The 13,091-nt window shown below is 41.1% G+C and overlaps 1 protein-coding gene across 1 annotated transcript; it reads left to right on the forward strand.

Moving 5' to 3' along the window:
• Positions 1–415: 415 nt before the first annotated feature.
• Positions 416–11,008, forward strand: LOC109462392. The gene is made up of 6 exons (XM_019758931.1): positions 416–1,088; positions 7,094–7,218; positions 8,015–8,174; positions 8,775–8,898; positions 9,471–9,619; positions 10,185–11,008. The coding sequence occupies exons 1-6, from the start codon at positions 416–418 to the stop codon at positions 11,006–11,008; spliced, it is 2,055 nt and encodes a 684-aa protein (XP_019614490.1).
• The last annotated feature ends 2,083 nt before the right edge of the window (positions 11,009–13,091 follow it).

Here is a 13,091-nt window from a genome sequence, read left to right on the forward strand (position 1 = left end):
ATTTATGCATAGATTTTGCATGGGTGCCAATCTAAAACAGTTCATGGGACAGTAATCACTGTATAAAAAAACAGATTTGAATACTTCTTTGATAGAAGCAGATTTGCATAATAAAAAAAATGTATAACACTCTACATATAGGCATGTCTCTCCTCAAACACGAAAACTCCAGTTTTACATTGGATCCAAGAGGACGTCCCTAACGTAACTGAAGCTAGCTAGGTCATTTTCAACTTATTCTAGTGAGGACATACATGTAGGTGCAAAGTACCTTTACCAAGTACACAACACCAGGATTCGAACCCAGAACCTTCAGAATCAACACCCCTAACCACAAGACCACTAATTACAATATTGTATACCAAAAATAAAATCTTGTTCTCATTCTGACATTGCCAACAGATTCAAATTAAAAATGTCCCAGTCCATCAGAGGAGAGAACAATCCGGTATATCGTACAAACGATCCAGAGGAGCGGAGAAGCCCAGGACAAAATGAAGATACTCTATGCTCTGATGAGGATGTGCTGTACACAGAAGATGCCGCAGAGCCAACAAGAATCTCAACATGCGGCCCAAACTGTCCCAGTAGTGAGGGAGAAGACAGGTTGGAGGCTACGTATGTAGCTGGCGATGAATCTAAACGTACTAGCGAAAATCAGGATTACTATGCGGCAGATGATAACGATGATGATGTCCCCACCCCAGAGGCCACTGAAGTAAAATCTGTAATATCTGATCCGATAGCAGAAAATGAAGGAAATACCGACACTGTTGGAAACACTGACGACGGACCCCAAGTCATGCAAGCAGTGACTGATGATGGTGACATGGAACCTTATGCTGTTGCAAACATGTCTGATCATGAAGCCTATCTCAGTGCAACAACAAACGTTCGCCAACAGGCTTCAGATGACTCTAGACCTGACACCACTCAACATGTACACAGGCTTCGCAATACTCCCAGTGCCAAGGAACTTCATACAAATCCAATGTACGGAGCAGACATTGAACAGGACTCGGGAGACACTAGGAATGACTCTGATGTGCACCAGCCTGGCAATCCACTGAACGTGAAGAAACTTAAAGGTAGGTCCAACATAAATTTGTTTTGTTTAATCTTATGACACTGTAAAGATCTAGCCTAGCTTGTTGTTCACATATTCTGTAGTAACTGTAATCTGAACAAGAAGCCATAGGCGACAATCCTCCGTGAAGTTGTTAATATATTGCAACAAAAACAACCCCAAGCGTCAACGCTAGGCAACGGTTAATACAATGAGGGCGCGTCACAACCATAAAACATAAAAAGACCTAAATCCATTACTGCTCCCAGGGCGTGTAAAGATACTGTGCTTCAAGTTCGAAGGTCATTTTAATTACACAGAATCATTGCATTCACATAAAGATCGGACTATCATGATCGTGTCACTAGTAACAAAGACGGCCCCACCGTCTTACCGTTCCTGTTACTTATTGTCTTCGTCAGAAGGACTATGAAATTGTCTCGCCGGAGTGTGGGGAACTGCAAATTTTGCGATATAACTCTGGAAGGCATGATTCGACGTCCATGATTTTTGGCAGGCAGATTACCGCTGTTGAGGCCGAAGTCAAGTACAAGTTTCGGCTTCGTGGGGGGTCCGTGCGTTACGTTAGTGCACCTTTTGTGTTTGTGGCTTGTTAGCAAGATAACTCAAGTATTTGTAAAATGTTGACTATAATTCTTGGTGTGGTGCTTACTATTGTCGGGACCAAGGTTAAGTTTGTTACTGAGCTTCGTGGGGGGTTTCGTTGTGACTACAGGGGGCATTTTGTTAATTTTTCTTGTGAGCAGGGTAACTTTTGTATGTGTGGATGGAAGTTAATGAAATTTGTTAGGCATGTTACTGTGGTGGTCTCCAAGATTTAGTTCAAAGGTGAGAGTCGTGGAGGTCGTTATGTGCCCGTAATAGGACCTTTTATGTTTAGAAATCCCCCACCTACATCTGCTTGGAGACAGCCGACAGCTGGATATAGCCGGGGAACCCCATAATGGGATGGGATCAAATGACGTTACATTGAGGGATTGTACTATAACTTCAGCAGGGGGAGGATAGGTTGGACATACAGTACCGTTCGCGTTATAGTTACCCTAACGGCCGTTACTAGCGCATTTTTTTCCCGTTAGTTTTCCGTTATTAACTGGTTACTTTTCCGAAAGTTTTCCGTTACTTTTCCGAAAGTAACGCGTTTCTTTTTCGTCAGACTTCTCCATTCATATGCAGGCGCGGTAACATCACAGGAATCGTGGGAGGAGTACTAATTTACCTCATGCGGGGCGGGAAATTACCGATACACACCGCTGGAACAGCGGAAGGAACGTTGATCTAGCCTGCATTTTACTATATTGTAACGTTTAAAACGTTTTACGATCATCGGCGCAATTCAATTAGATCGACATTTTCTTTTGTCACTGTTGCCCAGGTAAGCGTTTCTATAGTTTGTCAACTTTGTTTTGCTGTTTTTCTCTGTTAACTTATTTTACCACCGAATAAGCAAACCTACGAGGGGTGATCCAAACGTTCTCGGCCTCACCTAGAAAATAGAGGTCAAACGCGTATTCTTTGGTATAACTGTGTACTATGACGTCTTACATCACTGCACACAAAAATGCAAATTTTTACATTCATTAATTAGCACGTGACACCCCGTGAAAATGGGGTGGGTGAGGGCAAATCACAAAATGGCCGCACCAGAAGCGTGTGCTATGATCAAGTGTATCGATAAAAAGCTATGTCTCTTAGGGAAATCCATAAAGACATGATCAAGTCACTTGGTGATGACTCCCCTTCTTATTTAACCACAAAGAACTGGGTTGCTAGCTCTAAGGGCGTCAAGGAGAGCACAAAAGATGAACATATGTCAGGATGACACAAATCAGCACCATGGACAATCCAGTTGAGGCCATCCATAACATGGTAGTAAATGACAGATGTGAGACTGTCCAACATGTAGCAGGTTCTTTGGCCTGACTTGTGGTACAGTTCACAATGTTTTGTCAGACATCCTGGGGATGAGCAAGCTGTCTGCATGATGGGTGCCTAGAATGTTGACTGAACATCACACGTTAAACAGGCTGGACATTTCAAGGAACGAATTCAGTCCATGAAGGCAACTTACTCAAACGATTTAGTCACCCAAGATGAGGCATGGGTGCACCACTTTCACCCCGAATCAAAACATCAGAGCAAATAATTGACGAAGAAGGGTTCCCGGCATCCCAAGCGAGTTTTACCCGTTGAAAGGGTTTTTGCCTCTATTTTCTGGGACAGTGAGGGGGTAATCATTATTGACTACCTGCAAAAGGGTCAAAACATCAATGGGGTGTACTGTGCACCAGAATTGCGGCATTTGAGGGCAACAATCACAGAGAAAAGGGGAGAAAAGCTCCGAGTTGACGTGCTGACAATGCACCTGTCCACACGGCACAGGGGTCAGTGGCAGCAGCAAACGAATGTGACTTTGAAGTCTTATCTCACCCTTCCTAGTCACCTGACCTAGCACCGTGGGCCTTCTACCTGTTTCCTAAACTCAAGTTCCACTTACGTGGTCAACGTTTTGATGGTGATGATGACGTCATTGATGTGGTTTAGGCATTTTTAAGGGCTTCAGACGAAATATTCTTCCACAAGGGAAAGGAAAGCTGGAACATCACTGGACCAAGTGCATTGAAGTTAGAGGAGACTATGTTAAAAATAGTGTAAGAAAAATTTTTCTGCCATCACGTTTTTTGGGAGAGGCCGAGAACTTCTGGATCACCCCTCGTAGATGATCTGAAGTTATAAATGCCCCGGTCCGCCGGGCGGCGGGCGTGAGGTAACGTTAGGGATGTGCAAAAACATCGCGGAAAATTCCTATAACACTCGAAAAAAGGCAGCATATTTACACGTGCTCACCAACATTTTTATGGCTAATTATTGACCAGTTTTGGGGAGTTTTGTTATGTCCTTGGAGTTTTGTTTAGAGTGGGACGGAAAGCCGTGCCGCGACTCCCACTCCATGCACTTCCGTGTTACATTACGTTGTATGTGACCAACAAAATTACGCCAAAGGCACCACAAATCCACATGTACATATATTTTTTTTCCCGAAAATTCTTTTGAGTACGCATTTCGTCACTAGGATGTTGCTAATTAGTGACGTAGAAATAAGGTAGAAACCAGCGTAAATGTGGCTCTCTCGAGATCATTTCGCGCGGGGAAGGGCGCCCCAGCATGCAACGGGCTTCGTTCTAGCCAATCACAGCGCAGGTCATCTAAGGTGAACCAATCAGAGCGTAGCTACTTGCATATTATAATGAGCATGCTGCACACAGGGCGGCAGCGGCCAGGGCGACCGGCCCTGAGTGCGCGGGAAATGTGTTTTGCAACTATATTTTTACGGGGATTTTCTGACGTTTGACGCTGACTTTGGCACGATATGATCGCACTACCATGTACACGCTACCGTAGGCGGCAAATGAGTGGTCATTTTTATATAATCGTCGAGAAATTTTGGCATTATGCACCCGGAAGTGAGCCGATCCCAGTTTGCGTTCCCTTGATTTTTGACAGTTTCCCCCCTCAAAATAAGAAACAAAACTACCGCTATTAAATAGAACCATGTATATTTACAATCATCATTTCAACATGATAGATCTATTATATATTCCTTTATTAACTATGATATCATCATGGTTGTGGAAAGTCCTCAGCTGGCGAACCGAGTCCTTGCGCCGGGAGTGACGGTACATTTTACCGTGAGTATTAAAGCCGCTAGTACTAGTAAGCCGCGCGCCTTACAAAAATTATAATAATTTTTCTTTTGTGTCAAAAACCGCCGTGAATTTAAGGCATGAGTTACCGATTTGTATTTCTTCTACGGCAGATATTTCTTGTTTCGTCACGTCCCATGACGTCCTGTGAGAGCGGTAGGCCGCCGCTGGTACAAAATGTACAAGACATCGTCTGCCCACTGCTACACTTTGTTGACATACATTGTATTACACAACGTAATTTTCCGCTAGAAATAACTATAGAATAGCATTAAAAGATAGCACAATTCGCTTCACACAGTCGACACATGGATAAACCACAAAGTTATTTTACGAATCACATGTCCACTTGCCTCTGGTGCTGTTATTTTTCAAGGGGCAACATCGCAACACATTAGCGGACGCCCCAGGAGGTGGCAAATTGCTATTGTCTTGTCGGCGCGCAAAACAAACATGAAATCCGACCCTATCACATTAACGCAAACGGTAACGCGTTAGAAATAATTTCTGACAATTTTCTAACCATTTTCTGACGAAAATCTAACCAAATACTGACGATTTTCTAACCATTTTCTGACGAAAAAATAACTCGTTAGTACGGGGTACCCGGTTAACTATAACGCGAACGGTACTGTATGTCAGGTTATTTTCTACGGCCACACCAAGTAATTGCTATGGATGACGTCCACTGGAGACCTTAAATCTAATTACCTTAAATTTAAGGCAAGCGCGCAATAAAAACACGAAGGGCCGAAAAACGAGATGCCTAGATTTGGAAATATACTAACTGTAGAAGTACAAATGTTAGGACACAAAGAACACAAGAAACAAGTCTTCTATTTGTCATAAAGACAAATTAACAAAACAGCAGTAGTCACCCTGTTCTGATTCTTTCCTTTATAACATCTTCTCTTATTATATTTTGCGGCTGTCGTGACACTTTCAACACAGTAAGAATTTCTTGAACGTGGGAGGGGGGGGCTAACACGGGTGACGACGCATCTGTATAATCTGCGGCAAACCGTTTCAGGGTGTTTTTTTTGTTCTTTAGACCAAATTGATTATTAAAAAGGGTGAAGAATATGCATGTTAATTTCTCTAGAACGATGTACCTCTGACAAAGACATGAGATCTCCGACCTCTAGTTTTAAAAGTGCGACTGGCCAGGCCAAAATCAAGCAACAGTTGCGGCCAGCACCATGAGTGTTACTACCGCCGGTCAGATACTGGGCAAAAACATCTCATCGACCTTATAGGGATGTTTCAAAAATAAGCATTTACTCCAATATCAAATCATAAAACTGCTAGGGTAAAAATAAAGTCCATAGGCGACAATTCTCCGTGACGTTTTATATTTTGCAGATTGAGAACAGTAATAGTGTATGTAAACAGTGTGTGATCACTTAACAACTGGTAACAACGTATAGTAAAAATGGCTAAATCCCTGGTCTAATAATCTAGCCTGACTAAAAAATCGCGCTCCCGGTGGCCACCTGCCCAGAGGTTTGCCGCCCCCTTGGGGAAACAGTTGCAGACTAACTAGTCTAAACACAGGCTATATAAAAGCAACAACACGATAATCTAAAGAGATGAACAAAGTCTGCTTTCATAACAATATCTTTCATTTACTACATATTATTCATTTGACAAGGTATCGCAGTAGGTGCAAACCACAATCCCAAAAGATACTCGCCACAACAGTACAATATGCACAACAGCGAAAAAACGGCTCTTCACAACACTCCGTCTGGAGGTCCTGACCTCCTTCACGGAGTAATAATCATTCTATCATTACATGAGAAACAATTTTTCTCCAGGCACACAGCATGGCAGCAGCTGGCTATACATGAATTACACTAAAAGACCTGTGACACAAGCCTTGGAATCTGGTTGATGTTTAAAACTACATTTTTGTATCTAGTGAATAACTGTATTCATCATTTGTTGTTTTGAAGATTATGACTTGTTTTCCTCTATGTTACTTAATAATTAGTTTCCATTTTCAACAAATATTTCCTGTGATATCAATGACTATGTTTACAAATTATTATTTTTACCTCCATGAAAAATGGAGGTATTGTTTTTGTGTGTGTCTGTGTGTGTGTCTGTCTGTGTGTGTTTCTGCAACTTTGTAGTCAGCATAACTTCAGAATGCCTTTATGCCTTGTGATGATATTTGGTATGCTGATAAGTCTTAGGAAGACAAAGGTCAAGGTATTATTTGATTATTGTGCCTGTGCCATGCATAATGATATCTGTTGTTGCCATTTTTTGAGAAAACAATACAATTGTTTTTAAAAAGGCTGTTTTGCAGTGAATGGAAGTACGACAATATTCCCTACTTTGGTGGTTGTCATGCTACTAGTCGGAGCAATAACATCAGGAGTCATCATTGGGATGTATGAAAACAGCCAAGGCATGCAAGCGGTAAGGTCAACATCTTTATCTGGGCTCACGTTTACAACTTACCGAAAGAAAACATCTTTATCTGGGCTCACGTTTACAACTTACCGAAAGAAAACATCTTTATCTGGGCTCACGTTTACAACTTACCGAAAGAAAACATCTTTATCTGGGCTCATGTTTACAACTTACCGAAAGAAAACATCTTTATCTGGGCTCATGTTTACAACTTACCAAAAGAAAACATTGTTTTTGCTATGTTTCCTTTCTTTTTTTGTTCCAAACACTGACCTGATTTGTTGACGTCTCTCACCATGGTAACTGGTGTTGGGTTACATAATGTAATTTTATAGTAGGAGGGATTTAGACTCCTGTCACCATAAATGTAAATGTATTTGAGTAAGAATTAACAGAGCAGACCATATGCGAAGGTAAACATCATACATTTGCAAAGCAAATGTTACCTTTCTAGTTATGTTTACCTAGTTTGCAGAAAGAAAATATACTGTTTTTGCTCAGTTTCTTCTTCTTCCATTTCAAACAAATAAGGTCAATGACCTGGACCAGGCGGCTGTCACTATGGTAACTTGTGTTGTAGAGGACACCCTGCGGTGTTGGATTACATGATGTAGCAATTGCATAGTAGGACAGAGGGGCTGGTCACAAATTGTTAAATGAATGTGTTAGAAATAAATAAAAAACAGAGCAGTACTTTTGTTGGGCTTGACCAAGCCAATGTGCAGGTGAACATTTACATTTGCTTTGCTAATGTTACCTCAAACTTTCTAATTTTACTTTCTTCTTGTTGTTGTTTTTCCAGGACAGTCCTATGCAACAAGTCAACAACTTGAGTGCATTGAATGCAACAGAATCGACTAGCACCTTGTCAACTATAACTATCATCACTGAGAGTATCAACCGACCCAGCCTAAAGGGTATCAATGACAGCAACCCACCCACTACCAACTGCAAGCGCAGAGGTAAGGCCACACCAATTTAATTTCTTGGTTAACGGATTCGCCCGCTTCATTTTTTTCTGATTTGCAAATGAAAATCAAAATTCAGAATCAACTGCAAAAATGCTCAATATTTTGCCCTGAACAGTCGAAAACAGTCCTTTTCATCCTAGTTGTTACAGTTATTCCATCTTTCAATGTAATGGTATCATTTAAAGTTCAAAATTCATTGTTTAAATTTTGAACCAGCCTGGTGTGTTGACTTGATGGCTCCTATCGTACCATTTTGGGCCATAATAGGATGCCTAGGCCTGTTTTTATTTTAATTTTTTTTTCGCCCGCCCGCTCCATTATTTCTCTAGAAAAATCCGTTAACCAAGAAATTAAATTGGTGTGGCCTAATGTTGTTTCCTATTTCCCGGCTAGGATGAGAGGACTTGCCATAGAATTTTCATCATTCTGTTTTTTTTTACATTATTTTATACACTGTTCCCTATTATTTTTCCTGAAAAAAAAATATCGAACCAACAAATTACTAGTAGATTGGTGTGGGCTAAAGGTAAGATGCTGTCACTGATACAGAAACAGCCTGTCAGAGGAAGACCATGCAACTATCTTGTGCAGCAAATGAGCTGATTGTGATCGATGATGCCTTCTACGGACGGAAGAAAAAAGATACTCGCTGTGGGTGTAGTAACCTCTGGCGTCGGTTTAAGCCTTGTAAAAAGTGTCAAGAAGTCAACACCAGGTAGGGCCACCATGTTACATTTGTAAGCAGGCCATATTGATTTGTTTATATGGATGACATGTGTCCGTTTAAAAAAAAAAAGGTTTTGACCATACTGTAAATCATACAAAGCTGCAAAACGAGCAAATATATATTGTAAATTGAAAAAATATATTGGAAAAACGATACTATATGTTGCAAAATGCCTATGAAAATACATTCCAAAGGACAATGTGAAGGAATGAAAATGAAATTTTTGGGTGCACCATATAGAACAAAGCCTAATTACAGATCTTACAGCTCCTCTTTTGAGCTTGAATCTAAAATGGAGCAAACTTCAAAATCTTAAACAAATACTACGACAAAGATTTTATTATTTAGATGCCAAGAATATCCTGCATACCATTATACATTTGATATGTTCAAAAATACCTAGTACCAAAATATTTGGGTGCACTGGTGCACCCACAGAAAAAAATTGGGTGCACAACTCCAATTTTGGGTGCACTAAGGTGCACATGCACCAAGTATTTTGAGCCCTGATCACTGACAGTTTTAATATACTTTAAATGAATTCTTGTATTTTCTGACAGTCCATCTGCTGTAAGCCCAAGGTCCCGTGTAATAAGAAGATGTCAGGGGTTACAGAAGTGTGACGTGAAAGTAGAAAAGGGCATGTTTGGTGACCCGTGTCCAAAGAGAAGGAAGCACTTGTACCTGGAAGCAACGTACCACTGTGAAGGTGGGTGCAAATATTTATTTCTCTTCTTTTGGTAGCACTCTGTGCCTCTAAAACATTTACTTGATACAGGTAAACAGTTAGAAGTACATGTAGTTAAGGCACAGGACCTGGACCTATTCATTCATTCATTCATTCATTCACCTTTATTTAAACTGGATGGCCCTGTCGGCCTTGTACATGCCGCTCTTTCCAGAGGTCCAGTAATGAGTGAGGGGTGGGATCACGGGAAAACAAATTAACTCATACACAATAAATAAACGAAAATCAAAGTTTGGCCAATCTATGATGTATAAACATAAATCACACATGCATGCAGACACACAGAAGCACACACACACACACAGAAGCACACACACACACACACACACAGAAGCACACAAACACACACACACAGAAGCACACACACACACAGACACACACACACACGCACACACACACACACACACACGTGCACACACGTGCACACACACACACTTACACGCACACAATAAATTACAAGGTTTAAGTCTAAAAAAGTAGTGCTACACTAACTACTATTTTTCTTTTTACTCTGAATTGCCTACAGAAAAGAAAGACAGTGTCACCTTTGGAAGAAAAGGCTACCGCCCGATTGTGGGAGGACTGGCCGTGTCCTTGACTAACGAGATATTTGTGGCTGACAAGAGCAAGAAAAGAATCCAGGTCTTCAGCATGAAGGGACGTTTGCTTCGCAGTTTCTCCACAGGAAACATGAAACCGCGTGCCGTGTGCACGGGCCACAACAACACCCTGTGGGTCGTTTTGTACAGAGGTTCCCCTAGCCGACGTTCCACTTACGAAAACGCCATCCAACAGTACAGCAAAGAGGGCCATGTCCTGGCCAAGTTCACATGCAAGGACATTATAATCCATGGGATTGCCTGGCACAAACTTTCTGACAGAATCATACTCAGTCTGAGGGTATCAGGAAGTAGCCGCGTAAAGGTTGCATGGTTTAGTCCTACTTACACCCAGGAGTCGCCAACGTGTAATGTGCACGGGTTTGGATCAGAGGGAGGAAGCTTACCACAGTCAGTTACCGTGGACCAAAATGGAAACATCTTCGCCGCAGATCAGTCAAACTCTCGCGTTTTAAAGTACGACAAGAGCGGAGTCTACCTGTCCAGTTTTGGCAGCAAAGGCAGTGGAACAGGGAATCTTTATTTTCCCTCAGGAATCTGTGTGGACAGTTCGGGGCGTGTGATTGTGGCTGATACACGGAACAGCCGGGTGGAGATGTTTACAGCTGAGGGAGAGCACGTCCGCACGGTAGCTTACATTCATCGACCCAATCATGTTGCTACAGGTGGGGAGGGGCAACTTGTGGTGATAAATGATGATCGCTTCGCAACCATCTTTCCCAAATATTAGAGCCACACCAATTCGTTTCTGTGGTTCTCAAACATTCTCAAGAACAAATTCAGAGACAAAAGCAGAGGATTAGGAGCAAAACTTGAGCCTGACTACATTAATTTCACTCCTGAAACTGTGTATGTCAGAAATGGAGCACAGACTTGCTTCTTGTTGTTATTAATTAATAGAGTGACTAGCTGCAGGTTTAAAACACCAAGTAATATCTGTTTCATGATATTAAACCACTATTAAGAAGCAAAGTAACAAATTTTACTGACTAAATTAGGTGAAGTTGACATGCAATAATCAAAGGGTTAATAATGTATATACATATGCAGACCCAATGTGAAATAATTTAAGTCCATGGAAATGGCAAAAAGTGAATCACCCAATAGAGTAGAGTTACCTAATATCAATGACCCACAACTTAGTTTTACTGAGTCAAGTAAGAACATTGAAGCTGCAGCAAAATTTCTCTTTCAAGTGCACTGAACCTCCTACCAAGGGTCACAACAACTGAAGTACTGTACATACATGTAAGCACAGTTCAGAAAGAAAAGAACTGTTCCATAGACATTGACTACAAGAAACATGAAATGACGTATCAGTACATATTGCAGCAACAACAAGATGATTACTTACAACAATAGTGAAACAAGAAAAGCTTTTATAAAAGCTGGGCCGGCCTCAGAAAAAAACTAAATGAAGGCATCCATCACCAAGCCGGGAGAAGATTTAAAAGAACTGGCATTTCGGACTTGTTAAAAAGAAAATTAAAATAATGCTGACAGCGGGATTCGAACCGGCAAACTTAGCTTGCCAAAACACTCCAGACAAAGCATCGAAGTGCAAAAATACAAGAGAGTAAAAATTTATCTTATTGACATTCCTGAGTAACAACAATAAAAAAAGAGCAAAATAACGGATGTTAAAAAGTAAATTAAAAAGGAACGCCAACATCGGGGTACGAACTCTCAATGCCCGGAGCTTAGACGAGCATCTACATAATTTATGCAGTTGCAAGAAAACGATATTTCTCTTTCGTGTATCAAGTGCTGATACAGAATTTTGATGTGGCGGTATTGACCAAATGCTCTTGACTACTACGTATGTACATGTACATGTATACTATGAGAATATGAATCATGAAAGACCACAAAGTGAAACAGTCAAGCATGGCATGGTATTCGCATGGCAACCACAAACAGTCAAGAATGGCATGGCCTATAAATCGTTTGTGAATTTGGTTCAATGTACCAACTACCGTCCCAACCAATGTGCCAAATGAATGTGAGTTAAAGCCATCTCTATAATCAGCTTTTGGCCGGCAAAAAGTGATACACTGCTGAAATAATGCTGTACTGAAGCAGCATCAAACATAAAACAATCCCACACATAAGATTTTTATCTTATTCACATTGCAAGAAAGAAGAAAAAAAGGACTTCAAGCCTTGTATTCACACCAAATCTTGTCAAAAACGATTCGAAAACCACTCACCACCTTAAGAAGATGGAGCACGTCTCCCAAGGATGAAACTCCCCCAAACCTCTAACTCCATCCTGTCCACTGACGGCCGCCATCTTGGATTTGAACACCCGCCAGACAGAGGTGCACCCTGGGTACCACCTGTTCTTGTCACCACCTGTTTTCGGAGAAGATTTTGTAAGTTTAATCACCTTCATTATCCAGTGACCTACTAGGTTGTATAGACCATCTAAACTGATCCTGCTTCTGGATCTACAATTCAGGGGTTCGAATCCCAGTTACTAAAGTTGTCAGTAAACCCACATGCACCATGACTACTGGAAAGGGCCACAGTCCTTTGGACTGGACAATAAGCTGTGGTCCACTGTTCTTTGTAACTTAAATTGTTGAAAAGAGCAAGAGGAATTTCCCTGGGTACAATGAACCTGTAAATACTGAAATGTTACATAGCGTCTGTCTTAAAAGTTTTCTACTGTGAAGACTGGAAGAACTTTTAGACTTGTTCAGTGTTTGTTTGACTTTGACAATTCATTTAATTGTAACATAACTGTGTAGATCCTGCAACATATAAGGTGGTTTCCAATAACAGAACAAAGTATTCAGTGTGGTGGAATA

This window comes from Branchiostoma belcheri, unplaced genomic scaffold (assembly GCF_001625305.1).
Source record: "Branchiostoma belcheri isolate BF01 breed outbred unplaced genomic scaffold, Haploidv18h27 scaffold116, whole genome shotgun sequence".
NCBI lineage: Eukaryota > Metazoa > Chordata > Leptocardii > Amphioxiformes > Branchiostomatidae > Branchiostoma > Branchiostoma belcheri.